We start from the raw sequence: 21,325 nt of genomic DNA on the forward strand, positions 1-21,325 counted from the left end.
GACCCCCTCGACCGCCCGATGCCTGGACAGGTTAATGGCCACTTTGGCGAGGGACCAGGAACAGTCCTACCCAGCGCAACTATTTTAGTTGTAAACATTAATCAAGTGCCCCCTGATTAAAGGGGAGGGGGCACTAAAACCGAGAAAATAAACCAATTGAACTTTGGACGGTAAACTTAAATCAAATTAAAATTTGGTTGCCGGGAAGGCCGCGAGCGTACTGGTGGACACTGCATGCTCCATCTCCAGGGACACCCTGGCCCGGATGCATCCGTGGAAGAGAGGCAGGCAGTTGGGCTGAAAGACCCCCTCGACCGCCCGCTGCCTGGACCGGTTAGTGGCCACCTTGGCCAGGGTCCAGGAGCAGTCCTACCCAACACAACTCTTTTTGAGTAAACAAAAGAAACATTAGATTAAGTGCCCCCCCCGATCTGGGGGACACTACAAACATTTCACACGGCTTTTTGTTTTTTTTGGTGATTTTTGTGTGTTTTTTTGGGGCATAAAATCATAATTTTTTCTCCAAGTGCCCCCTATAAAAGGGGAGGGGGACACTAAAAACACCGGCAATTAAAACAAATTAAACTTTAAAACATAAAATCAAATTAAAATTTGGTTGCCGGGGATGATGATACACTCCAGTCCCTCCAGCGCCCACCTCTCGCGGAAGGCCACGACCGTACCGGTGGACACCGACCCTACACAGCGCAACACAAGCCTAATCTAACCAGCTGGTGTGGGCGGCGGCGGGGCGGGGTTGTACGGACGCGGGTTTGGCGCCAGGCGCTCTGGGACCTGTAGTCCTTTCTCCGCTGTCCTGTCACTGGAAGTGGTGGCGGCGCAATCCGGGCGAGAACTACAATGGCCAGGATGCCGTTCGAGCGGCGGGTGGGCGGGGCTGGACGGCGGCAGCAGCAGCCTGGCTCCAGCTCCAGCTCCTCCACTGCGCTGCCTCGGCCACCGCGGGCGTACTGGGTCCTTGCTTTCTCTCTGTGCACTTGCAGGCTTTCGCTCGGCGTTAGCAATTGCATGCCATTGCTTTTTAAAAATATATATATATATTTATAAAATAATCTAATAAAATGGACAATTCTGGAAAAGAAAAAGAAGCCATGCAGCTGATGGCTGATGCCGAGAAGAAGGTGAAATCGTCGCACTCGTTCCTGGGAGGCTTGTTTGGGTAAGAGCAGCTTCGGCCGGTGGGGAGTCAGCGGGATGACATGATCTGCGTGCAGTCCTTGTAGCAAACACAGCCTTGGGCTTCTGCACGCTGGCTTTTTGCATTGCATTGCATCAAGTCCAATGCCAACAATTTAAAAAAATATATTGTATCTTTTTTAAAAAGGTCCAGAAACCTTAAATATATTGACTAATTCCGCAGATGGAATCATCTCTGAAAATACTGCAGTGTTTGGCTGCCATCTTTTACCTTGGTTACTGGAGGTGCAAGAATAATTTCAAATGCACGAATATAGTTTCCTGCTTGCAAATGAAGGGTTTTGCGAGAATCCATGAGTATATTTGTCCCTTTTCGACTGCGCACATTGCAAGTATTGTGGCTGGCCTGGGGGATGACGTGAAGTAATCTTTAGTTGGGAAATATCTGATCGTGGGAGGGCTGTTTTTTCCCCCCCCCCTTTTTAATGTTGCCCTCAAATGCTTATAAAGGCGGGTTGCAGAGAGTAAAACGAAATATGCGCCAGTGGCAGCCAAGGTTGTTGTCCAGCCACTGGTGCTGGCGCTTGTCCTGTTGTCTGACACTGTTAGTGTGTTTGTGGCCTCGGTGCACAAGATTAGACCTTCACCACTCCGTGCAGTCCTGATTTGGGGATTATTGACTGCAAATAGCACGGATGTCTGTCCGTAGTAGTCGCACAGAAATAAATCGTTCCTTAAATGGCCCTTAAGAAAATAAATTTGCTGTTCAAAAGATTGATGTATATTTGCACTGAGGTTGGGAATAACTAATGCTGGGCATAACTGATTTAAATGCCTTCCATTTAAATGTAAATCTGTTATTTCAGCATTTTTAAGACGATGGCATTTTTTTGGAAACTGTAGGGGAAAGAGATTCCACACAGTAAATGGTATTGCCAAAATTCAGTGCTATTTATCCATATAGATCCTATTGGAAATGTACAAGTGCACAGGATAATACTAAAAGCCTATTCATGTATTCAAGACAAATTGGTTAAAAAGCCAATTTTCTCTCTCTCCCTCCTTCTTACAGCAGTACAGTTGCATGCCCACCAGGTGCTGTCAAATACTCACCTAAGTGGTCATTATGTATCTGTCATTTATTATTTGTCCTGTGGGGTTATCACGACCCTCCAATCCTGTACTCTCCTTTACACATGCATGTTTTCCAGTTGGTGGGTGGTTGGGGGATGGGGGGTGGTAGTAGGGGGTTGGGGGCACTGGGTAATGGTCAGGAGCAGGAACCCTGCTATGCCCTCCCTAACCCAATTTTAATGCCCTTACCTCTGTCTCAGCAGTGATCATTAAACAGAGACCATGAATTGAATGTTGGGCCTTCCTGTTTGTAGATCTAAGCTACTTATTGGATAACCTTTCTGAGCCATTGGGAAATTATTAAGACGGTTAAATAATTATAACAAAATGAAACACATTACCATGTTTTACTAAGCTCTTAATATCAGCAACTGGAGGTTTACTTGCAGGTACATTTATTTCACTATTCAAAGTGATGTCAGACATAGTAACACATTGACAGCACAAGGATAGGATTCACTTCATAAATCACTCCCAAGATTCATTTTCTTTTCTACCACTTTTCCACTTAAATTAATTTTATTGTGATATGCTGTTATATGCCTTTGATTTTATCAGTTGTTATGATTTACTTATCATAGAGACAACCAATATTTTATCATAATGGCTACCATATAATATGGAGAAAAGTGTGCCTTTTGTTCTAGGAGTGCAAAAGCTTTTTGTTTTTGTGTACCACTTAATTGCATGTTGTGGAGCCTTGTGGTCGCATATAAAGTTTAAACCAATGTTTCCATTAATTTGCATCTATCTTAAACTCTTGATACTAACAAATCTCCATGTTCTGATGTAGGATTTTTACACCAATGTGGCAATAAAGTTAAGAACTGCTCTTTGAAAATCTCCAAGTCACACAAATCAAACAGGGCAAAGCAAAGAGTATGAAATATAAGTATAAATTGAACTGAATCGTCTGAGTTTTGTGAGCTGCAGTTTGAACTCTACAGTACAGCCAGAGCCTTGAGGTACTAGTAATGCAGGTGCCATAAATTGAGACCTCTTGTGCTTATTTCTTTAGGTGTAAACTTGAAGTGCAGTTTAATAGTGTATCAGATTTTGTCCCTGATTCTGCTTGGGTTTTTGTTCTTTGGCCATAGTGTCAGAAAATTGGACACTTTTTGAATAGTAGTGTAGAAACGGCAAAATAAAATGGTAGAGGGAAAGCAAAGGCCAATCTGCAGATCATATGTTAAGTGACATACCGATGTTGAATGTTGAGCATTAAGGTGTGTCAGGTAGTTCAACCAGAGGACTGCAACTATGAGTTCCTGTTAGTTGAATGCAATTGGATCTACTGCATCTGTTTTCATCGAGTGCTATGTGGGATTGGGAGGAGATATGCGATGGGATAGGAGCATTGGGCAACATTCCTGGACCTGAGTTTGTCCCAATTTAATCGCGCCTCCTTTGCTGCTTGTGAGATGATATTGGGGAAGTGTGGGACGAAGAATCAACGTTGCAGGAAAGAAAAGGGGCAAATAAATAAATGATTGACTGACTTTAATATTGTATTTCATAACAGAGGAAACTCAAGAGTAGAAGAGGCATGTGAAATGTTTGCCAGAGCTGCAAACATGTTCAAGATGGCTAAAAACTGGAGTGGTGAGTTACATCTTTAAACCTGGGTTACAGTTTAAAGGGTGAATGCTATCACAATGTTGTTGGTGTTAAAGTCTGAAAAATAAAGGTGATAATTACACTTAAACTTCTAGTCCCAGCATTTGCTGTGCTAAGGTGAATGGAATTCCTGTTGTTTCAGTAAGGTTGAACTACATGGCTCCATACTTTATAGCTGAAATCACCATTAGTAACATTGCTTTGTTCGAAATCAGCTCTTACATAATGACTGAAGTGTGTTTGTGCATTCTGGTTTTGAGGTTTCCCCATATCCCCACATTCCTGTAGTCCTATTCAGAGATGACTAACAAAATCTTTGTGTAATCTGAACTTTGTTTTCAATAATACAAACCCATAGCATGTTGTGAGGCTGCAATTGGTAGGTTCAGTGCAACACAAAAGCAAAATATAATTGCATGGAATTAAAGTCAGCAAAAGGCAGAAAAATTCACATTTTAAAGGATTGTTTACACAATTGATTTCACTGTAGCATATCCCAGACGTGGAAGTTCAGCCTTCTGCCACATCTGCTGGAGCAACGAATGCAATAGGCCGCCTGCGGTTTCTGTACCACTGGCTACCTACGTACATGAGTCCTGCTGCAGGCAAGCATGTGCGAGTCTGTTCAGTCTATGCAGATTCAAAATGTCGGTCCTGGCGCTGCTTGCCAATAACAGCAGCCAGGGTGTGCCTCGCAATGGATTCTTTTTTTTTGCTAGAGTTGCTTATTTTTGCAAGTATTATTGATTTCAGTGTAAACATATGAAGACATGGAGCTACAAGTCATCCCTATAAAGAACCCCTCCTATTATCATCATCCATTTGCAAGCTTAATTTAATATTAAGAAATCATGTACAGTATTTGGGCTCTTACAGTAAGATGGAAGAACAGATTAAAAAAAGATAAGATGGATCTACTTAGGAAGTAAGCAAAAATAAATCTTCAGTTAAAAGGTTGTAAAATGCTACAAAATGGATGAAAGGGGATTAGAGGATTAACTCTGACGTTTGGAGGTATTCACAGGCCAGTGGATTGCTGAAGCTTTTTGTGAATTTGGAAGGCAATTCAAATTTTGACTTGTAGTTATTAGCGAAAATTTAAAAGGCAAAATATTTAAACACTAATAGTGGTTAGAGGTGTTTTGACCAGACATAGCCTGACGACATTTAAACCTGGTCTATCATGTTCCAAAACCAGAGAAACTATATTTAGACATGAATATAAAGTAGCTTTAGTGTGTACAATGCTGTATTAAATAGATTGAGTTTAAAAAAATATCTATGATTGGGTTTTTCTGTAAAAACAAAAGTCATCCATAACTTGTCAGCAGGTGTGATATGAAACTTGACATGAAGCACAAAAGTATCTCTTGGATTTTGATACCAATATGCAAAGTCCAGTGTTAAACCCAAGTAAGGTGCTGTCGCAATACTATTCCTCCATCTCAAAATTCTTAAAATCATACCTTTTTGCGATCTGATTGGCATTATGTTTGTAGCTATACACACGTAACCTGATAATTGAGCTTGTAACATGAAACAAAATTTATAATTCATACGGTTTACCTTGTAACATTGCAGTAGTATTGTGACATTTTTCAAAAAGCAAACATATGTTTCCCAGTTTGGTTTTGGCACTTTATTTTCTTTTCCTTCCTTAATGGGATTTTGGTTCCTCCTCCCCTTCCACCACCCTCAAATAAGCTGTAAATGTCTTCCTTTTATTTGGAATGATTAGATTGCTTCCTCTGGAGAAGCTGTTTCCTCTGGAGAAGCTGTTTCCTTGATATCGCCTGACAGCTCTGCCAAGATCGGTCTGTTGAACTTGGGTTTGAAATGAGACATGCTGAATAGAAGTTCAGTATCTATCTACCTTGCTCTCAAGCAAATGGGCAGATATAGTTTCATTTTCTAATCTGAGCATATAACAAACCCCGCTTGTAACCAGTTTGCATTTTATTTGGGGTTGGGTTTCTTGTGCTGCAATTTGTTTCCAACAGTGCAGCAGGATTCCTGATCGTGTCAGCAACTACCATTTACAAAATGCACAGGTGTTCAGGTGGGATGTTAGTCTTTAAGATGGTGGCTATCAGTTTTATAAATTTTTTTTGAAACACGTGCTGTTTTATTTAATCACAGATTTAAAAAAAATGTATATTTTGAAACGCCTAGCAAGAATCTCAACAGTGAGTGCTATGTGATCAGCTGCTTTGGCCTTTAACCAATAGATTAGGTAATGGAGTTGTTCACCAGATCGGTGTTTGTTTTTTAAAAATGGAGTCTATTGTTAAATGTTGATTGTTAAAATTCTGATCCCTTTTGTCTTCTTAAATGTCATTCCAATAAATAAAAATGTGATATATTTTTGAAGTATTTTATTGTCCAGTTTGGTGTCTCAGGTTTGCGTCTGTTGCATTCTGTTATAATTCATCAAAATTAACCAGCGGCACAGAGAATTGTTTCACAGGAGAAACTGGTATTGTAACTTTTTTAATTGTCATGTAAATTATTGTGTTAAACTGAGTTATAGATAATCTTTGTATAGTAGATTGTATTCAGTTACAATATAGTGTGTTTTGAACATCACAAAGCACAGGGCAGTTCTCGCAAGTACACTGTGTCTCTGTCCCTTTTTAGAAGTGCAATACAAAAGGTCAAGGACAAGAATGTTAATTTAGGCAATTAACGTTCATCTCTAGTACCCTAACTCTTCTATAGCAACCAATTCTGTTTTTCAATAACTTGTGTTCTTGCTTCTACAAACCTCCCTAACAGATTATTCCAATCATTTAAGACCATTTAAGTATAGAGGTTCTTCCTAATATTACATAGGATTACATGGGATATATGGCAAAGAAACTGGCCATTCGGCCCAACTAGTCCATGCCGGCGTTTATGCTCCACTAGAGCCTCCTCTACCTCTGTCAACATAACCCTCTATTCCCTTCTCCCTTGTATGCTTATCTAGCCTCCCCTTAAATGTATCTATATTATTTGCCTCAACTACTCCCTGTGGTAGCGAGTTCCAGATTTTCACCACTCTGAATAAAGAAGTTTCTTCTGAATTCCCTATTGGATTTCTTGGTGACTAACTTATATTGATGGCCTCTAGTCCATGCTCTTCCCCACTAGTAGAAACACACTCTCTGTATCTACTCTTATCAAAACCTTTCATAATTTTAAAGACCTCAATTAGGTCACCCTTCAGTCTTTTTTTTAAGCGAAAGTAGACCCAGCCTGTTCATCCTTTCCTGATGGGTATAAAATCTTCTCTGCACCTCTCCAGTGCCTCTATATCCTTTTTATAATATGGTGACCAGAGTGTACACAGTACTCCAAGTGTGGTCTATCCAAAGTTCAATATAAGTTTAGCATAACTTCACTACTTTTCAATTCTATCCCTCTAGAAATAAAACTCTAGTTTATGGCCTTGTTAACCTTGGCCTGGTTTGTCTTTTTATGGCATTGCTAACCTGTGTTGCAACTTTGTGATTTGTGTATTTGTACTTCGGGATCCCTTTGATCCTCGACCTCACACATACTCAAACACTCCAAATATTAAGTGACCTCCCTCTTATTCTTGTAATATATCACATTTATCTGTTGACATGTTTTGCCAATTATATTATATAATATAAGAACATAAGAATTAGGAACATGAGTAGGCCACCTAGCCCCTCGAGCCTGCTCCGCCATTCAAAAAGATCATGGCTGATCTGGCCGTGGACTCAGCTCCGCTTACCCGCCCGCTCCCCGTAACCCTTAATTTCCTTATTGGTTAAAAATCTATCTATCTGTGATTTGAATACATTCAATGAGCTAGCCTCAACTGCTTCCTTGGGCAGAGAATTCCACAGATTCACAACCCTCTGGGAGAAGAAATTCCTTCTCAACTCGGTTTTAAATTGGCTCCCCCATCTTTTGAGGCTGTGCCCCCTAGTTCTAGTCTCCCCGACCAGTGGAAACAACCTCTCTGCCTCTATCTTGTCTATCCCTTTCATTATTTTAAATGTTTCTATAAGATCACCCCTCATCCTTCTGAACTCCAACGAGTAAAGACCCAGTCTACTCAATCTATCATCACAAGGTAACCCCCGCATCTCCGGAATCAGCTTAGTGAATCGTCTCTGTACCCCCTCCAAAGCTAGTATATCCTTCCTTAAGTAAGGTGACCAAAACTGCACACAGTACTCCAGGTGCGGCCTCACCAATACCCTGTACAGTTGCAGCAGGACCTCCCTGCTTTTGTACTCTATCCCTCTCGCAATGAAGGCCAACATTCCATTCGCCTTCCTGATTACCTGCTGCACCTGCAAACTAACGTTTTGGGATTCATGCACAAGGACCCCCAGGTCCCTCTGCACCGCATCATGTTGTAATTTCTCCCCATTCAAATAATAATCCCTTTTACTGTGTTTTTTTCCAAGGTGGTTGATCTCACATTTTCCGACATTGTATTCCATCTGCCAAACCTTAGCCCATTCGCTTAACTTATCTAAATCTCTTTGCAGCCTCTCTGTGTCCTCTACACAACCCGCTTTCCCACTAATCTTTGTGTCATCTGCAAATTTTGTTACACTACACTCTGTCCCCTCTTCCAGGTCATCTATGTATATTGTAAACAGTTGTGGTCCCAGCACCGATCCCTGTGGCACACCACTAACCACCGATTTCCAACCCGAAAAGTTCCCATTTATCCCGACTTTCTGTTAGCCAGCCAATGCTCTATCCATGCTAATACATTTCCTCTGACTCTGCATACCTTTATCTTCCGCAGTAACCTTTTGAGTGGCACCTTATCGAATGCCTTTTGGAAATCTAAATACACCACATCCATCGGTACACCTCTGTCCACCATGCTCGTTATATCCTCAAAGAATTCCAGTAAATTAGGTAAACATGATTTCCCCTTCATGAATCCATGTTGCGTCTGCTTGATTGCACTATTCCTATCTAGATGTCCCGCTATTTCTTCCTTAATGATAGCTTCAAGCATTTTTCCCACTACAGATGTTAAACTAACCGGCCTATAGTTACCTGCCTTTTGTCTGCCCCCTTTTTTAAACAGAGGCGTTACATTAGCTGCTTTCCAATCCGCCGGTACCTCCCCAGGGTCCAGAGAATTTTGGTAGATTATAACGAATGCATCTGCTATAACTTCCGCCATCTCTTTTAATACCCTGGGATGCATTTCATCAGAACCAGGGGACTTGTCTACCTTGAGACCCATTAGTCTGTCCAGCACTACCTCCCTAGTGATAGTGATTGTCTCAAGGTCCTCCCTTCCCCACATTCCCGTGACCAGCAATTTTTGGCATGGTTTTTGTGTCTTCCACTGTGAAGACCGAAGCAGAATAATTGTTTAAGGTCTCAGCCATTTCCACATTTCTCATTATTAAATCCCCCTTCTCATCTTCTAAGGGACCAACATTTACTTTACTCACTCTTTTCCGTTTTATATATCGGTAAAAGCTTTTACTATCTGTTTATGTTTTGCGCAAGTTTACTTTCGTAATCTATCTTTCCTTTCTTTATTGCTTTCTTAGTCATTCTTTGCTATCGTTTAAAATTTTCCCAATCTTCTAGTTTCCCACTAACCTTGGCCACCTTATACGCATTGGTTTTTAATTTGATACTTTCCTTTATTTCCTTGGTTATCCACGGCTGGTTATCCCTTCTCTTACCACCCTTCTTTTTCACTGGAATATATTTTTGCTGAGCACTATGAAAGAGCTCCTTAAAAAATCCTCCACTGTTCCTCAATTGTGCCACCGTTTAGTCTGTGTTTCCAGTCTACTTTAGCCAACTCTGCCCTCATCCCACTGTAGTCCCCTTTGTTTAAGCATAGTACGCTCGTTTGAGACACTACTTCCTCACCCTCAATCTGTATTACAAATTCAACCATACTGTGATCACTCATTCCGAGAGGATCTTTTACAAGGAGATCGTTTATTATTCCTGTCTCATTACACAGGACCAGATCTAAGATAGCTTGCTCCCTTGTAGGTTCTGTAACATACTGTTCTTAGAAACAATCCCATATGCATTCTATGAATTCCTCCTCCAGGCTACTCCGTGCGATTTGATTTGACCAATCGATATGTAGGTTAAAATCCCCCATGATTACTGCCGTTTCTTTTTCACATGCCTCCATTATTCCCTTGATTATTGTCCGCCCCACCGTGAAGTTATTATTTGGGGGCCTATAAAATACGCCCACCAGTGACTTTTTCCCCTTACTATCTCTAATCTCCACCCACAATGATTCAACATTTTGTTCATTAGAGCCAATATCATCTCTCACAACTGCCCTGATATCATCCTTTATTAACAGAGCTACCCCACCTCCTTTCCCTTCTTGTCTATCCTTCCAAATTGTCAGATATCCATGTATGTTTACTTCCCAGTCTTGGCCACCCTGCAACCACGTTTCTGTAATGGCCACCAAATCATACCCATTTGTAATGATTTATGCCGTCAACTCATTTACTTTATTTCGAATGCTGCGTGCGTTTAGGTAGTGTTTTAATACTAGTTTTTAAACCATGATTTTTAGCTTTTACCCCTCCTGCAGCCCCTTTATATTCATACATATTGTCCCTTCCTATCACCTTGTGGTTTACACTTACCCCAGTGCTATTCTGCTCTGTTGCCTTCTGCCTTTTGCATTCTTTCTTGGGGTCCTGTTCATCTGCGCTCTCACCCATTCTAACTAGCTCCGAGCCCTCTCCTGGGTTCTGAATACTCCTTGCCTTGAGGCACCGAGCTTTCAGGCTTGCCTTTTTATTACACTTTGACCCTTTAGAATTTTGCTGTACAGTGGCCCTTTTTGTTTTTTGCCTTGGGTTTCTCTGCCCTCCACTTTTACTCATCTCCTTTCTGTCTCTTGCTTCTGTCTCCATTTTGTTTCCCTCTGTCTCCCTGCATTGGTTCCCATCCCCCTGCCATATTAGTTCAACTCCTCCCCAACAGCACTGGCAAACACCCCCCCTAGGACATTGGTTCCGATCCTGCCTAGGTGCAGACCGTCCGGTTTGTACTGGTCCCACCTCTCCAGAACCGGTTCCAGTGCCCCAGGAATTTGAATCCCTCCCTGCTGCACCACTGCTCAAACCACATATTCATCTGAGCTATCCTGCGATTCCTACTCTGACTAGCACGTGGCACTGGTAGCAATCCCGAGATTACTACTTTTGCCCATTCTGCAAGTTTATTAATGTCTTCCTGTAATTTGTTGCAGTCCTCTTTAGTATTAACTATCCCCCTCACCCTGCCCACCCTCTAATTTGGTGTCATCTGCAAATTTAGAAATTGTGTTTTTGATTCCAAAGTCTAAATCGTCTATATAAACTGTGAATAGTGGGCCCACCTCTACACACCTTCTGCCACTGTGAATAGCTACCCTTTACCCCTACTCTACATTCTGTCTTGAAGCCAGCTAGCTATCCATTCTGTTACTTATCTCCTGACTCCGCATTCTCTAACCTTATTCATTAGTCTATTATGTGGTACCTTATCAAAGGCCTTTTGAAAATCTAGATAAATTGCATCTACTACATCGCCCTTGCCTATTCTCTCTGTTACCTCTTCAAAAAATTCAATGAGATTGGTCAAGCAATACTTTCTCTTTTGAAATCCATGCTGACGATTCAATATCATATTTATTGTTTCTAGATGTTCTATTTTCTCTAGTAGGGATTATTTTATTTTTCCTAGCACTGATGTTAAACTGACTGGTCTATAATTCCCTGGACATGTTCTATCCCTCTACTTAAATATAGGTATTCTCTTCGCTATCCACCAGTCCTCTGGCACTACACCTTTTTCTAATGAATTATTCAATATATGTAGTAATGGCCTCTGCTATCTCTTCCCTAGATTCTTTTAAAATGCATGAATGCAATCCATACGGACCAGGATTTTTTTTCCTGAGTTTGATTAGTTTATTTACTATAGCGCCCCTTTTTATTTTAAATGCAGTTATTTCATTACTAATCTCATGATCCAATGTCACGTCCACCTGTTCTATCTCCCTGGTAAATAATGAAGCAAAGTAATTATTTAATATTTCTGCCATCTCTCTATCACTGCCTGTGGTATTATCCTGTCAATCCCTTAATGGCCCTGTTCCCAACCTGACTTTTTATTTATGTGCCTTAGGGCTAGAATTTCCCCAGCCTAATGCATGTTTTAATGCAATTTTTTGGCGTTAAAAGTGCTTTTTTGTTAATGAATTGCTCAAATTTCCCCAAACCTTAAGAATGATGTTTCAAAATATTGCCGAAAAGCGGATCGCCAATGTGCAATGTGGAAAAAAAACTGCACCGCCTAAGTTTAACCATTCGGCGAACACGTTCTTGGATGAAAAAAAAATGCGCGAGAAAAGCGGGCGTTGCAGTCTCAAATGTTGGTAAGTAGGAAGACCTGCAAAAAAGGTAAGTTAAAAGTTTTGTTTTTATTTTTTAATTCTTTTGCAGCGATTACTTAGTTGGGGGTCTTGTAAATGTTTTTGATTTTTTTGCTTTTTGCAGGGCCTGTATTTTTGGCGTTGATGGGCCTCGGGCTAAAGTTGGCGAGATCGAGGTTTTTACCCCAAATCGTCACGCAACGCCGTTTTTAATAACAGGCGTATTTTGTGGCCAAATTTACCCCCTTAAAAAACGCGCAATTTTTATTCTTATTTCTTCACTAACATGATATTATTTATCAAATAATGGCCCTGAAATTCCGTTTTGGCCTTTCCGCGGGCATTTTAGAGAAAAAATACGCACCTACCTTAAGCTGCTGCCCACGTTCAACTTTCCGATGCTGTGGCCTGAGCTGACTGCACGCCACAGCACATGCACGTTGGGACATGTGCAGGCCTGGAGCTGGAATCACATGGCTCTGGGCAGCCAGTCAGCAGGTAAAGCATATACTCATTCATAGTAATAGGAGTTCCGTAGGGTCCTAAACTCCTATTACCAGGAATGAGAAACCTCTTTCTGCCCCCCCCCCCCTCCCCCCCCCCCAAACATCCAAAACAGTAATCAAAAATAGAAAATGTACACTACATTAATTTAAATTAAAGTTATTGATGTCTTAAAAAAATATATATTTTCCCGTTTTTTAAAAAGTTTAAAAAAATAAACTTACCGTTGTGGGGAGGGTTTTTAATAAAATATGTTTTAATAATTTTATTTTTATATGTTTTTGTGTTTTTAAAATACATGCGCCTGATTTTGAGGACATTTGTATGCGTAAATATCAGAAATTTGCACTTACAAATGTCCTCGCTCCTTATCTGCGGAGGATCTGTCAAGCCAGAAACGTGACAGATCGGAAAAGCCGGTTTTCAGCGCATGCGCATTGCGCGTCGAAAACAGGCTTTTCCGATGCCTTCCTGGGTCTGTACAAACTTCGTACGGACCTGGGGAGGCCAGAATTTCAGGGCCAATGATAGGCTGGGGAATTTCTAGCCCTACATCTTTTAAATTTGCTTTTCACCAATTCCCATTTGTGTCTTGTCTTGCTTTCATAGCTTACTTTGAAGTCATAATCTGGATTTGTTGTATCTATATGCTAGTTATATTTTATATACTTTGATACCCACTTCCCCCCACCCCCCATTACCTTCTTTATGGACTGCAATTATTAATATTCTCTATTCTTTCCTCATAGGCCATGCCCTTTCCACTTCAGACCAGTTTTGCTGCTCTTTGTACCCTTTCCAGTGTATATATTTTTGTTATGGCACAGTGCCCAAAACTGAACACAGTACTCGTTTGTAATTATCTTCTGACCACTGCATTGTAAAACCTTATATTTAGCATAACCTCTAAGTCAATATTCTACTTTTCTGGTTTTATATGCAAGCATCTATTAGCTATGGTACACATTGAAAGTGACATTCTTATTATTACTACCAGTTCCCTTCTAAATTTCTCTGTCCATTCATTGTATACTTGCGATCCACATTTTTTTTAACCTATGTGCATCACTTTATATTTCTCAGTGCCAAATGTTATCCCCCATTTGTCTTCTCAGTTGCATAATTGATCTAACTTCTTTTGCAAATCTTTAATTGTACCTACTATCTCTACTGCCTTCCCTATTCTAATATCCTCAGTATCTTCGATGCATTGCTGATTCATTTGTTGCAATTCTGAAATCAACAATAGGGATTACAGCAAAACATTATTGTGATAACATTATGCAAGCTTTGATATTCTAAAATGGGATGTGGTCACAGAGATAATGTGTATTAATGGGAATTGAAATTGGATGCAGAGCCTGCATGACCAGTTGGTGATCTTCCAGTTTGATTTATCATATTGTTGTTTGCGTTGGTATGGAGCTTTAGTGAAGTATAGAATCTTACAGCACAGCTTTTCCCCCATAGCCCTGCAAATTAATCCTCTTCAAATACATGTCCAATTGCCATTTTGAATGTTCTGATGGAATCTGATTCCACCACTCTTTCAGGTAGTGCAATCCAGATCTTAACAACCTTCTGTGGGGGGGGGGGGGGGAATCCTAATTTCCCCTCTAGTCCTTTTCCCATTTGTTTTACATCTATGATCTCTGGTTACTGACCCACTTGCCAGAGAAAACAATTTCTCGTAACTTGCTCAACATAACCCCTCATAATTTTGAACATCTCTATTAGATCGCCCCTTAACCTTCTCTGGATTTGAAACAAATTTGTCTGCTACTATAGTTGCAAACCATATCTCCTTTCAGCTGCAAGCTGTGAAAAACTGTAACTTCAGCCTGATCTTCATCAAATCTAATGCTATATGGTCACTTCCCTCCTATAGCACTCTTGCTCTCTTTCTCACACACGCACTACCACAATGGTCAGAGCTTTGAAGGTTTCATAGTAAGAATGTCTATTGCTTCATCTGTAAATATGGGCTTAACTATATGTACTATGTATCTATAATCAGTCTTGGTCATTAATTGTTTGTCAGTGTAGTGTTGTGCCTTAAAGATTTTTGTTAATTGAGTTATGCAGTCAATTGAGAAATGGAATGAAATAGAAAAGGTTGAAAAAACATTTTATTTCCGGGACAGGAAGTGCTTGTAACAGGAACTTAGTTGTCCTCCAGAGCAAGGTGAGATGTTACTACCTTGAACAGACAACAACAGATCATAAACATAGGTAACCTCCCAATCCCTCATGGTTATGATTCAGGGTTCCAGCTTTCAAAATACCAATGGATGGCATTTATCTGAACAGTTTGGCAAACAGCCTTATTCAGATAACCAATTGCACATTCATGTATTGCTGTATTAAACTATATTAATTCATGAGAAACTGAGATGGAGTAAATGTAATCATTACAAACATGCTGGGAGTGCCAAGTCATTTGGATAGGCATTTGAACAACAATCTTACTGGGTGAAGTAGGTTAAAAATTACTGTCGGTGACATTCGCGGATGAACCCTTAACATGTTCAGATGACATTCCTCGTTATGCTATTTCAACTGGGCTGTTAACTCACAGAAAACGTCAAATAGATAGATACATTATGCGTCAATCCAGTAATATTGGCAACAGTATTTCTAGTCTCACTACTTTATTGCCACCTCTGCTTAAAAATGATTTCAGTAGATTTTTAAAATTCAAGAGTTGCAAAGGAGAATGCATCTCAAATTATAATATCATTGATATAAATTAACGCTGTTGCAGCAGTCTTTAAAGGATTAAAATACACAGCAAAACATGTCTATGTATCCTATTTCCATGCAACTAGTCCAGCTGTAAACCAGAAATGTTCACAGGTTAGAGAATTAGTCATTGCAGGTGAAACTGCCTGAGATGTTGTAATTTATAATAATCTCCTAGATATTTCAGATGTTCTGAATAAAGGGAACTGTCTCGACAGGTTCCACGAGGAAAAGGTACTGTTTTGCCATGTGTTGAAGTGCAGTAGATTTTATTTTTTGTTTTACATTGAATAGCTGCAGGGAATGCATTTTGCCAAGCAGCCAGACTCCATCTACAGTTGCAAAGCAAACACGATGCTGCCACCAGTTTTGTGGATGCTGGGAACGCATACAAAAAGGCAGATCCGCAAGGTAGGAGATTTTAAAACATGCTGGATATAGAACTCTTTGCTTGATTTATTTATTCAGACATTTTGTTCCAAGTAACATGGGCTTGGCAGCAATTGGATGGGTGTGGCTGCGGGGTGGGGGTGGGGGCGGGGGCGGGGGCGAAGAGAGAAATGCCCCATGTTTCCTCTTTGAGCACAGAGGCAGACATGCAACCTTCTTCCAGATCTCTATGTCCAGTCACTTTCCAGCTAGTGCCATGACATCAGCCTGGTTGAATCCTGTGGGAAGGCCAGTCAACACATCCCCGATAGCTAAGAATGAGAACCCGTGGCCACATACCCGCACACTTTGTCATTCTGTGGCCCAGTTGATTGGCGCTCCCCTTGTGCTGCATCACAATGCGCACAACTCTCCAATCTAGAATTACACCTGAGCCCCGATTTTGCTAGAATGAGGAGAAATGAGGCTGAATTAGCACAGGGTACAAGCTCTCCTGCGGCAGCAGCTCCAAGGATATGCTGTGCTGAATTGTGCGATGGAAGTCCCTCCCTTTAATTTGTATTGGCTCCTGGTGTGTGAAAAGCTTGCCCTGAAGGCTTAGCATTTGGCTGGGGAGTGTTAACTTCAGTGAGGCAGCAGCTTTAAAAGGTCTGCAACTTGACTTTTTTTTAAAAAAAAAAGGAAGTTGTAGCTGTGGCAAAAGAAGTGAAATGTCTCAGTAGAGACGTGCGGACAGCATTGTTCCCTTTGATGCGGAAGGGTTGGCGATCCTGCTGCAGGAGATGCACCCATAGAGGGTGGTCCTAGTTGAGGCTGAAGGCCGGACCCCCTACTCCCCTGCCTCCCCCACCCCAGGTGCCAGCTGCATGGTGGGAGATCGTCGAGTGAATTACTGCAGTCACTCGGGTCCCTCGTACCTGGCTACAACTGAGGAGGAATTGGGCTGGTATCAGGAGATCGACAAAGGTGAGAGCTCTCCTCATTGTTGTGCACATTTCTTGGTTGTATGGCAAGTTGGGAACCATTGCATCCACTGGTACCATTTAAAGCATTGCATAGTTACTGCTCTTTTGCACACACCTTTTTCCTGTTGGAGGAAGGTGGCATATGTGGAAATAGATGCACTGGCTTCCAGACTGAGGTTCTGATCTGCTGTTAGAGGTTTCCTCAATGGGGTCAGCATGGATGCACCAGTTAGCCCATGTCTCTTAAGAGCCACAAATGTTTCTTCTCTTCCTAAAAATGTGAGCACCTTGGACTGCCTTATAATAAAAGCTTCAAGGTTGCTTTCTGGATAATGCCTTATTGATTTGCAAAATGTCTCAGTGGTCCTACATCACCTGAACATTAATTGAGTGCAAACTCTTGCTGTACATTTAAGCCATGGGATTGATATACGAGTGCTATCTGCAATGCCTTGCCCTCGAGGGCACCCCGCCAACTTGTGGAAACTGCTTTGTCCAGCTGATACTTCCTTTACACAAGGGAAGCGATGAAGGTGTTGCCTCTTGTAAACATAGCTTTCGTCACTTGCTTGATGCATGTATATGCTGCAGCCTACCCAATATGGCAGGTGCCCTCTGGGGTGGCATGGAAGTGTCCAGTCACACAAAAGCTTTATGCTGTGGTAAACTTCACTTCTAAAGGGAGTAATGCTCCTGTTCCAGATGCTATCTGCAGGCCATTCTACAGAAGATGGTACAACTCTGTCATCAGTCTGTCTTTTGAAGCAGAGTTAGCAAAGATGGGCCTCCTCTAACATCGCCAGTTATTTGTGGAGGGGTCTTTGAACATGAGTCCTAAGGTGGAACTGAGTGTGGACAAAATACTTCAGGTGTCATTGCACCTGGATTTATTAGTCCATCATGAACTCTTTTTTTTTCTTCATCGAATTCATGTAGTGCATTTAGAATCCCCATCTTCAACACTTTGTATGGTATGGTTTAAATGGCAGCAACAATTAAGAATAATGAAAGCATTTGAAGGATCCCCCTCCCCCCCCCCCCCCCCCCAACCCAATGCAATAATGGCAGCTTACTCGGCAAAATTAACTAATGCAGAGCAAAATTCAACAAAATGTAATTAAAACACAAAAAATAGCAACAGCCGAAGAGTTCCTGGAGGCCTGCTCCTTCAGTGTAAACGTGGCAGACTGAGAAACCTCCGCTCCAAAACCGGAGATCCAGTACAAAAACCTAGCACTGGGTGGCACCTGCAAGGACCATCTTCCCCAGCCTGACCTGATCTGTCCCGAGGTCCCCCTCAACCCCAAATGGGTCGAAGAAAAGAAAATATTGAAAAATTTAGGCTCCCACTGTAGACACTCCAATGCCAGAGAAGGTAATCAGTGCTGGAACGATCCATTGACTTATTCTCGACTGGCGGGAGTTTCGCTGCAGCCTTTCATATGCATAAAGGGAGGAATTCTTCAGTGAGGCCCAGGAACTCTACCAGAATTTGAAGGCCTGCTCTAAGCAGGCTGAAATCCTGGTAAGAGCAGAGTTCTGTCCCATACTCTAAGCACCAACCACCGCTCCCACCCCCCACCAATGAATTTCCAGCCGAAGTCTTTTACCAACAACTAAAGCTGCCATCTCCCTTTTGAAGAAGCCTGCTTGAGCACGTCATCTCCAAGGACATCCATATGGTGATCTCTTGTATGCAGCTTGCAAGCTGTAGGCAGAGCCTTGTCTGAAACTGGAAGATTCGGCTTGGCATTGTTTCATTTACTTCAATATTTTAAAGAGGCCTCGGACTTGCAAGTAGTGTGGCCTCATTTTGTTTTGTTCGAATATCTGGCATAATATGCAGCGTTTTAATTGTGTTGTGAGCATGATTTTTCAGCTCCCATCTACTGCCAGCAAGCCCATATGAAATATGAGTTCCTTTTTGTTTTAATGCAGTTCAGTTGTCTTGTTGGTAGTAGAAAAACTAACGTGATTCTGTTGCCAATGATCTGTCAGATTAGTCCATGTAATTTGCCAATTTTTGTGGATTATTTATTTGCAGCCTAATTGACGAGTATACCCAAGTAATGATTCTGATTCACTGTGGGACTCCTTAGCAGCCCTCCTGGGATTTTGTAAAGTAAAATGACTGAGATAAGGGGCCGGAAATTGCAGTGGGTAATAATGGTGAACAAACAGTATTCATCGTTATTACCCCTTTGAAACTGACCACAACTCCGAATGTAGCGCACGCACATCTAAAGGCGAAAATCCTGAAGCAGTCACTCGTTGCTCCGACACTGTACCGCCCCACCACACCCCCACACCCACATAGCCAGCAATCAGTGAAACTGACGAAAACTTGGGCTTTTTCCGGTAACATCGCTGTTAAATAACCCATTGGCTGTTGGATTAGGTGTAACCGGGGTTTTATCAGTGTATTGACTGCTATACAAACATTATGGCCGTGAAAAACTAGTTATAATTTTGTGGTGTCAAATTTCTCCATTATGATAAAAATTGCAAATTTTAAGAAATTAAAAAAAAAACATTTTTAATATTTTTTGTAAGTTTGTTCATGATTTTTTCAGGTTCAACCTTATCCCCACGTGAGAGCCCCAGTCTTTGTTCTACTCTCTAACATTTTTTAAAAGTCGGGATGAAAACAGTTTCTCATTTCCTACTTCTCTGAGAATTCTGCAATGTGATTGGCTGCTTAGACAGCTTGTTGATGTCACAGCAACGCGTGCTTGGGATTCCCCATTATACTGCACTGAAATCACATGCGTTTTGAAAAAGGCAAACTTCTCGCGATCGCTGTGGGCAGTTTTTTTTTTCAGGGCTAGTGCCGCTGACCACAAATTCCGGGCCAAGGTCTACAGATTGAACAGTATAACAATGGATATTGCTTTTCTGAAGTAGCCTTGTTGTTTCCCCCACAGAGGCCATCAGCTGCTTAAATGCCGCCATTGATATATACACAGATATGGTAAGAAGCTTCATTAAAATAATTGTGACCTCAATAGAAATAGATTAATATATCTGTAGCCTACAGAATAGCAGATGATGTTTATATAATAAATTCATTTGATTCCACAAGTAATGACTCTTGATTTTATTCCACAGGGGAGATTTACAATTGCAGCAAAACATCACATTACAATTGCAGAAATTTATGAATCTGAACTGGTAGACATCGAAAAGGTATTGTGTTACACTGAGCCTTTTTCTTTACACACCATATGCTCTTCAATATAACATTCTGTAAAGTGTGAAAACATTTTGGTAGCCACTTCGTATAATTGTTGAGATTGCAGCGAGTCACTGCATGTGACAGTGCTAGCTTTTGCAACTAGATCTATTTAATTGAACTTCATTTCCCCATATCTTTTCATAATTTTCCTTTGTCAATTCTTACCCACTTTCCTTTTAAATCTCTGCCTTAAGTGCCACTTATTCTACATTACACATTCTAATAAATCACTTTGTGGGGGAAAGAAAGCTCTTCTCATTTCACTCTTCATTCTTCAAGTGCTTATTTTAAGTAGATGACCCCTTTGTTACTGATTTATCAAACCTCATTTATGTACCTTGTCCTTATAATTTAACCCTTTTAGTCCCAGGTATCATTCTGGGGAATCTGCACTGCATCCCCTCCAAGGCCAATATATCCTCCTTAAGCTGCAGTGCCCAGAACTGGATGCAGTACTGGAGATGTGGTCTGACCAGAGCTTTATACAACTATAGCATAATTTCCACCCTTTTGTATTCCAGGCCTCTTGAGATGAAGGCTAGCATTCCGTTAGCCTTTTAAATTATTTTTTGTACCTGCTCACTTTTTTTTTGTAATTTATGTCCAAGGAACCCTAAATCTCTGCTCCTCCACAGTTTCGAGATTCTCACCATTTAGAAAATGCTCTGATCGATCTTTCGTACAAAGTTGCTGACTTTGCACTGCCCCACGTTGAACTCCCATCTGCCACAGTTTTGCCACTCACTTAATCTATCAATGTCCCGGCACAACTTTCTGCTCCCATCTACACTACTTACTGTGCTACCTAACTTAGTGTTGTCAGCAAACTGGGATATACGACTCTCTGTTCCTTCATCTAAGTCCTCCATAAATATAGTTAGAAGCTGAGGCCCCAATACAGATCCCTGAGGGACACCACTAGACACATCCTGCCAATTGGAGTACATACCCATTCAAAGAAACTTATAACATTGAAGGAGGCCATTGGACTGTCATGCCTGTGCTGGCTCTTTGAAAGAGCTGTCCAATTTAGTCCAACAACCCAGCCTTTTCCTCATAATTCTGAAAATTAGTCCTGTTCAGGTACATGTCCAATTACCTTTTGAAAGTTCCCATGGAATCTGATTCTATCACCCTTTCAGAGAGTGCATTCCAGATCTCAACAACTCTGAA

General features: G+C 41.2%; 1 protein-coding gene across 1 annotated transcript in view; it reads left to right on the forward strand.

Annotated features, from left to right (window-relative positions):
- The first annotated feature begins 940 nt into the window (after positions 1-940).
- The window catches only part of napbb (N-ethylmaleimide-sensitive factor attachment protein, beta b), a 39,896-nt gene continuing 19,511 nt past the window's right edge, over positions 941-21,325 (forward strand). Inside the window, exons 1-5 of the mRNA XM_070889884.1 lie at positions 941-1,180; positions 3,815-3,894; positions 15,857-15,973; positions 19,842-19,888; positions 20,026-20,103. Coding sequence (XP_070745985.1) covers positions 1,083-1,180; positions 3,815-3,894; positions 15,857-15,973; positions 19,842-19,888; positions 20,026-20,103 — 420 coding nt within the window. The 5' untranslated portion in view covers positions 941-1,082. The remainder of the gene's footprint in view (positions 1,181-3,814; positions 3,895-15,856; positions 15,974-19,841; positions 19,889-20,025; positions 20,104-21,325) is intronic.

The sequence above is a fragment of the Pristiophorus japonicus genome, chromosome 9 (assembly GCF_044704955.1).
Source record: "Pristiophorus japonicus isolate sPriJap1 chromosome 9, sPriJap1.hap1, whole genome shotgun sequence".
Lineage (NCBI taxonomy): Eukaryota > Metazoa > Chordata > Chondrichthyes > Pristiophoridae > Pristiophorus > Pristiophorus japonicus.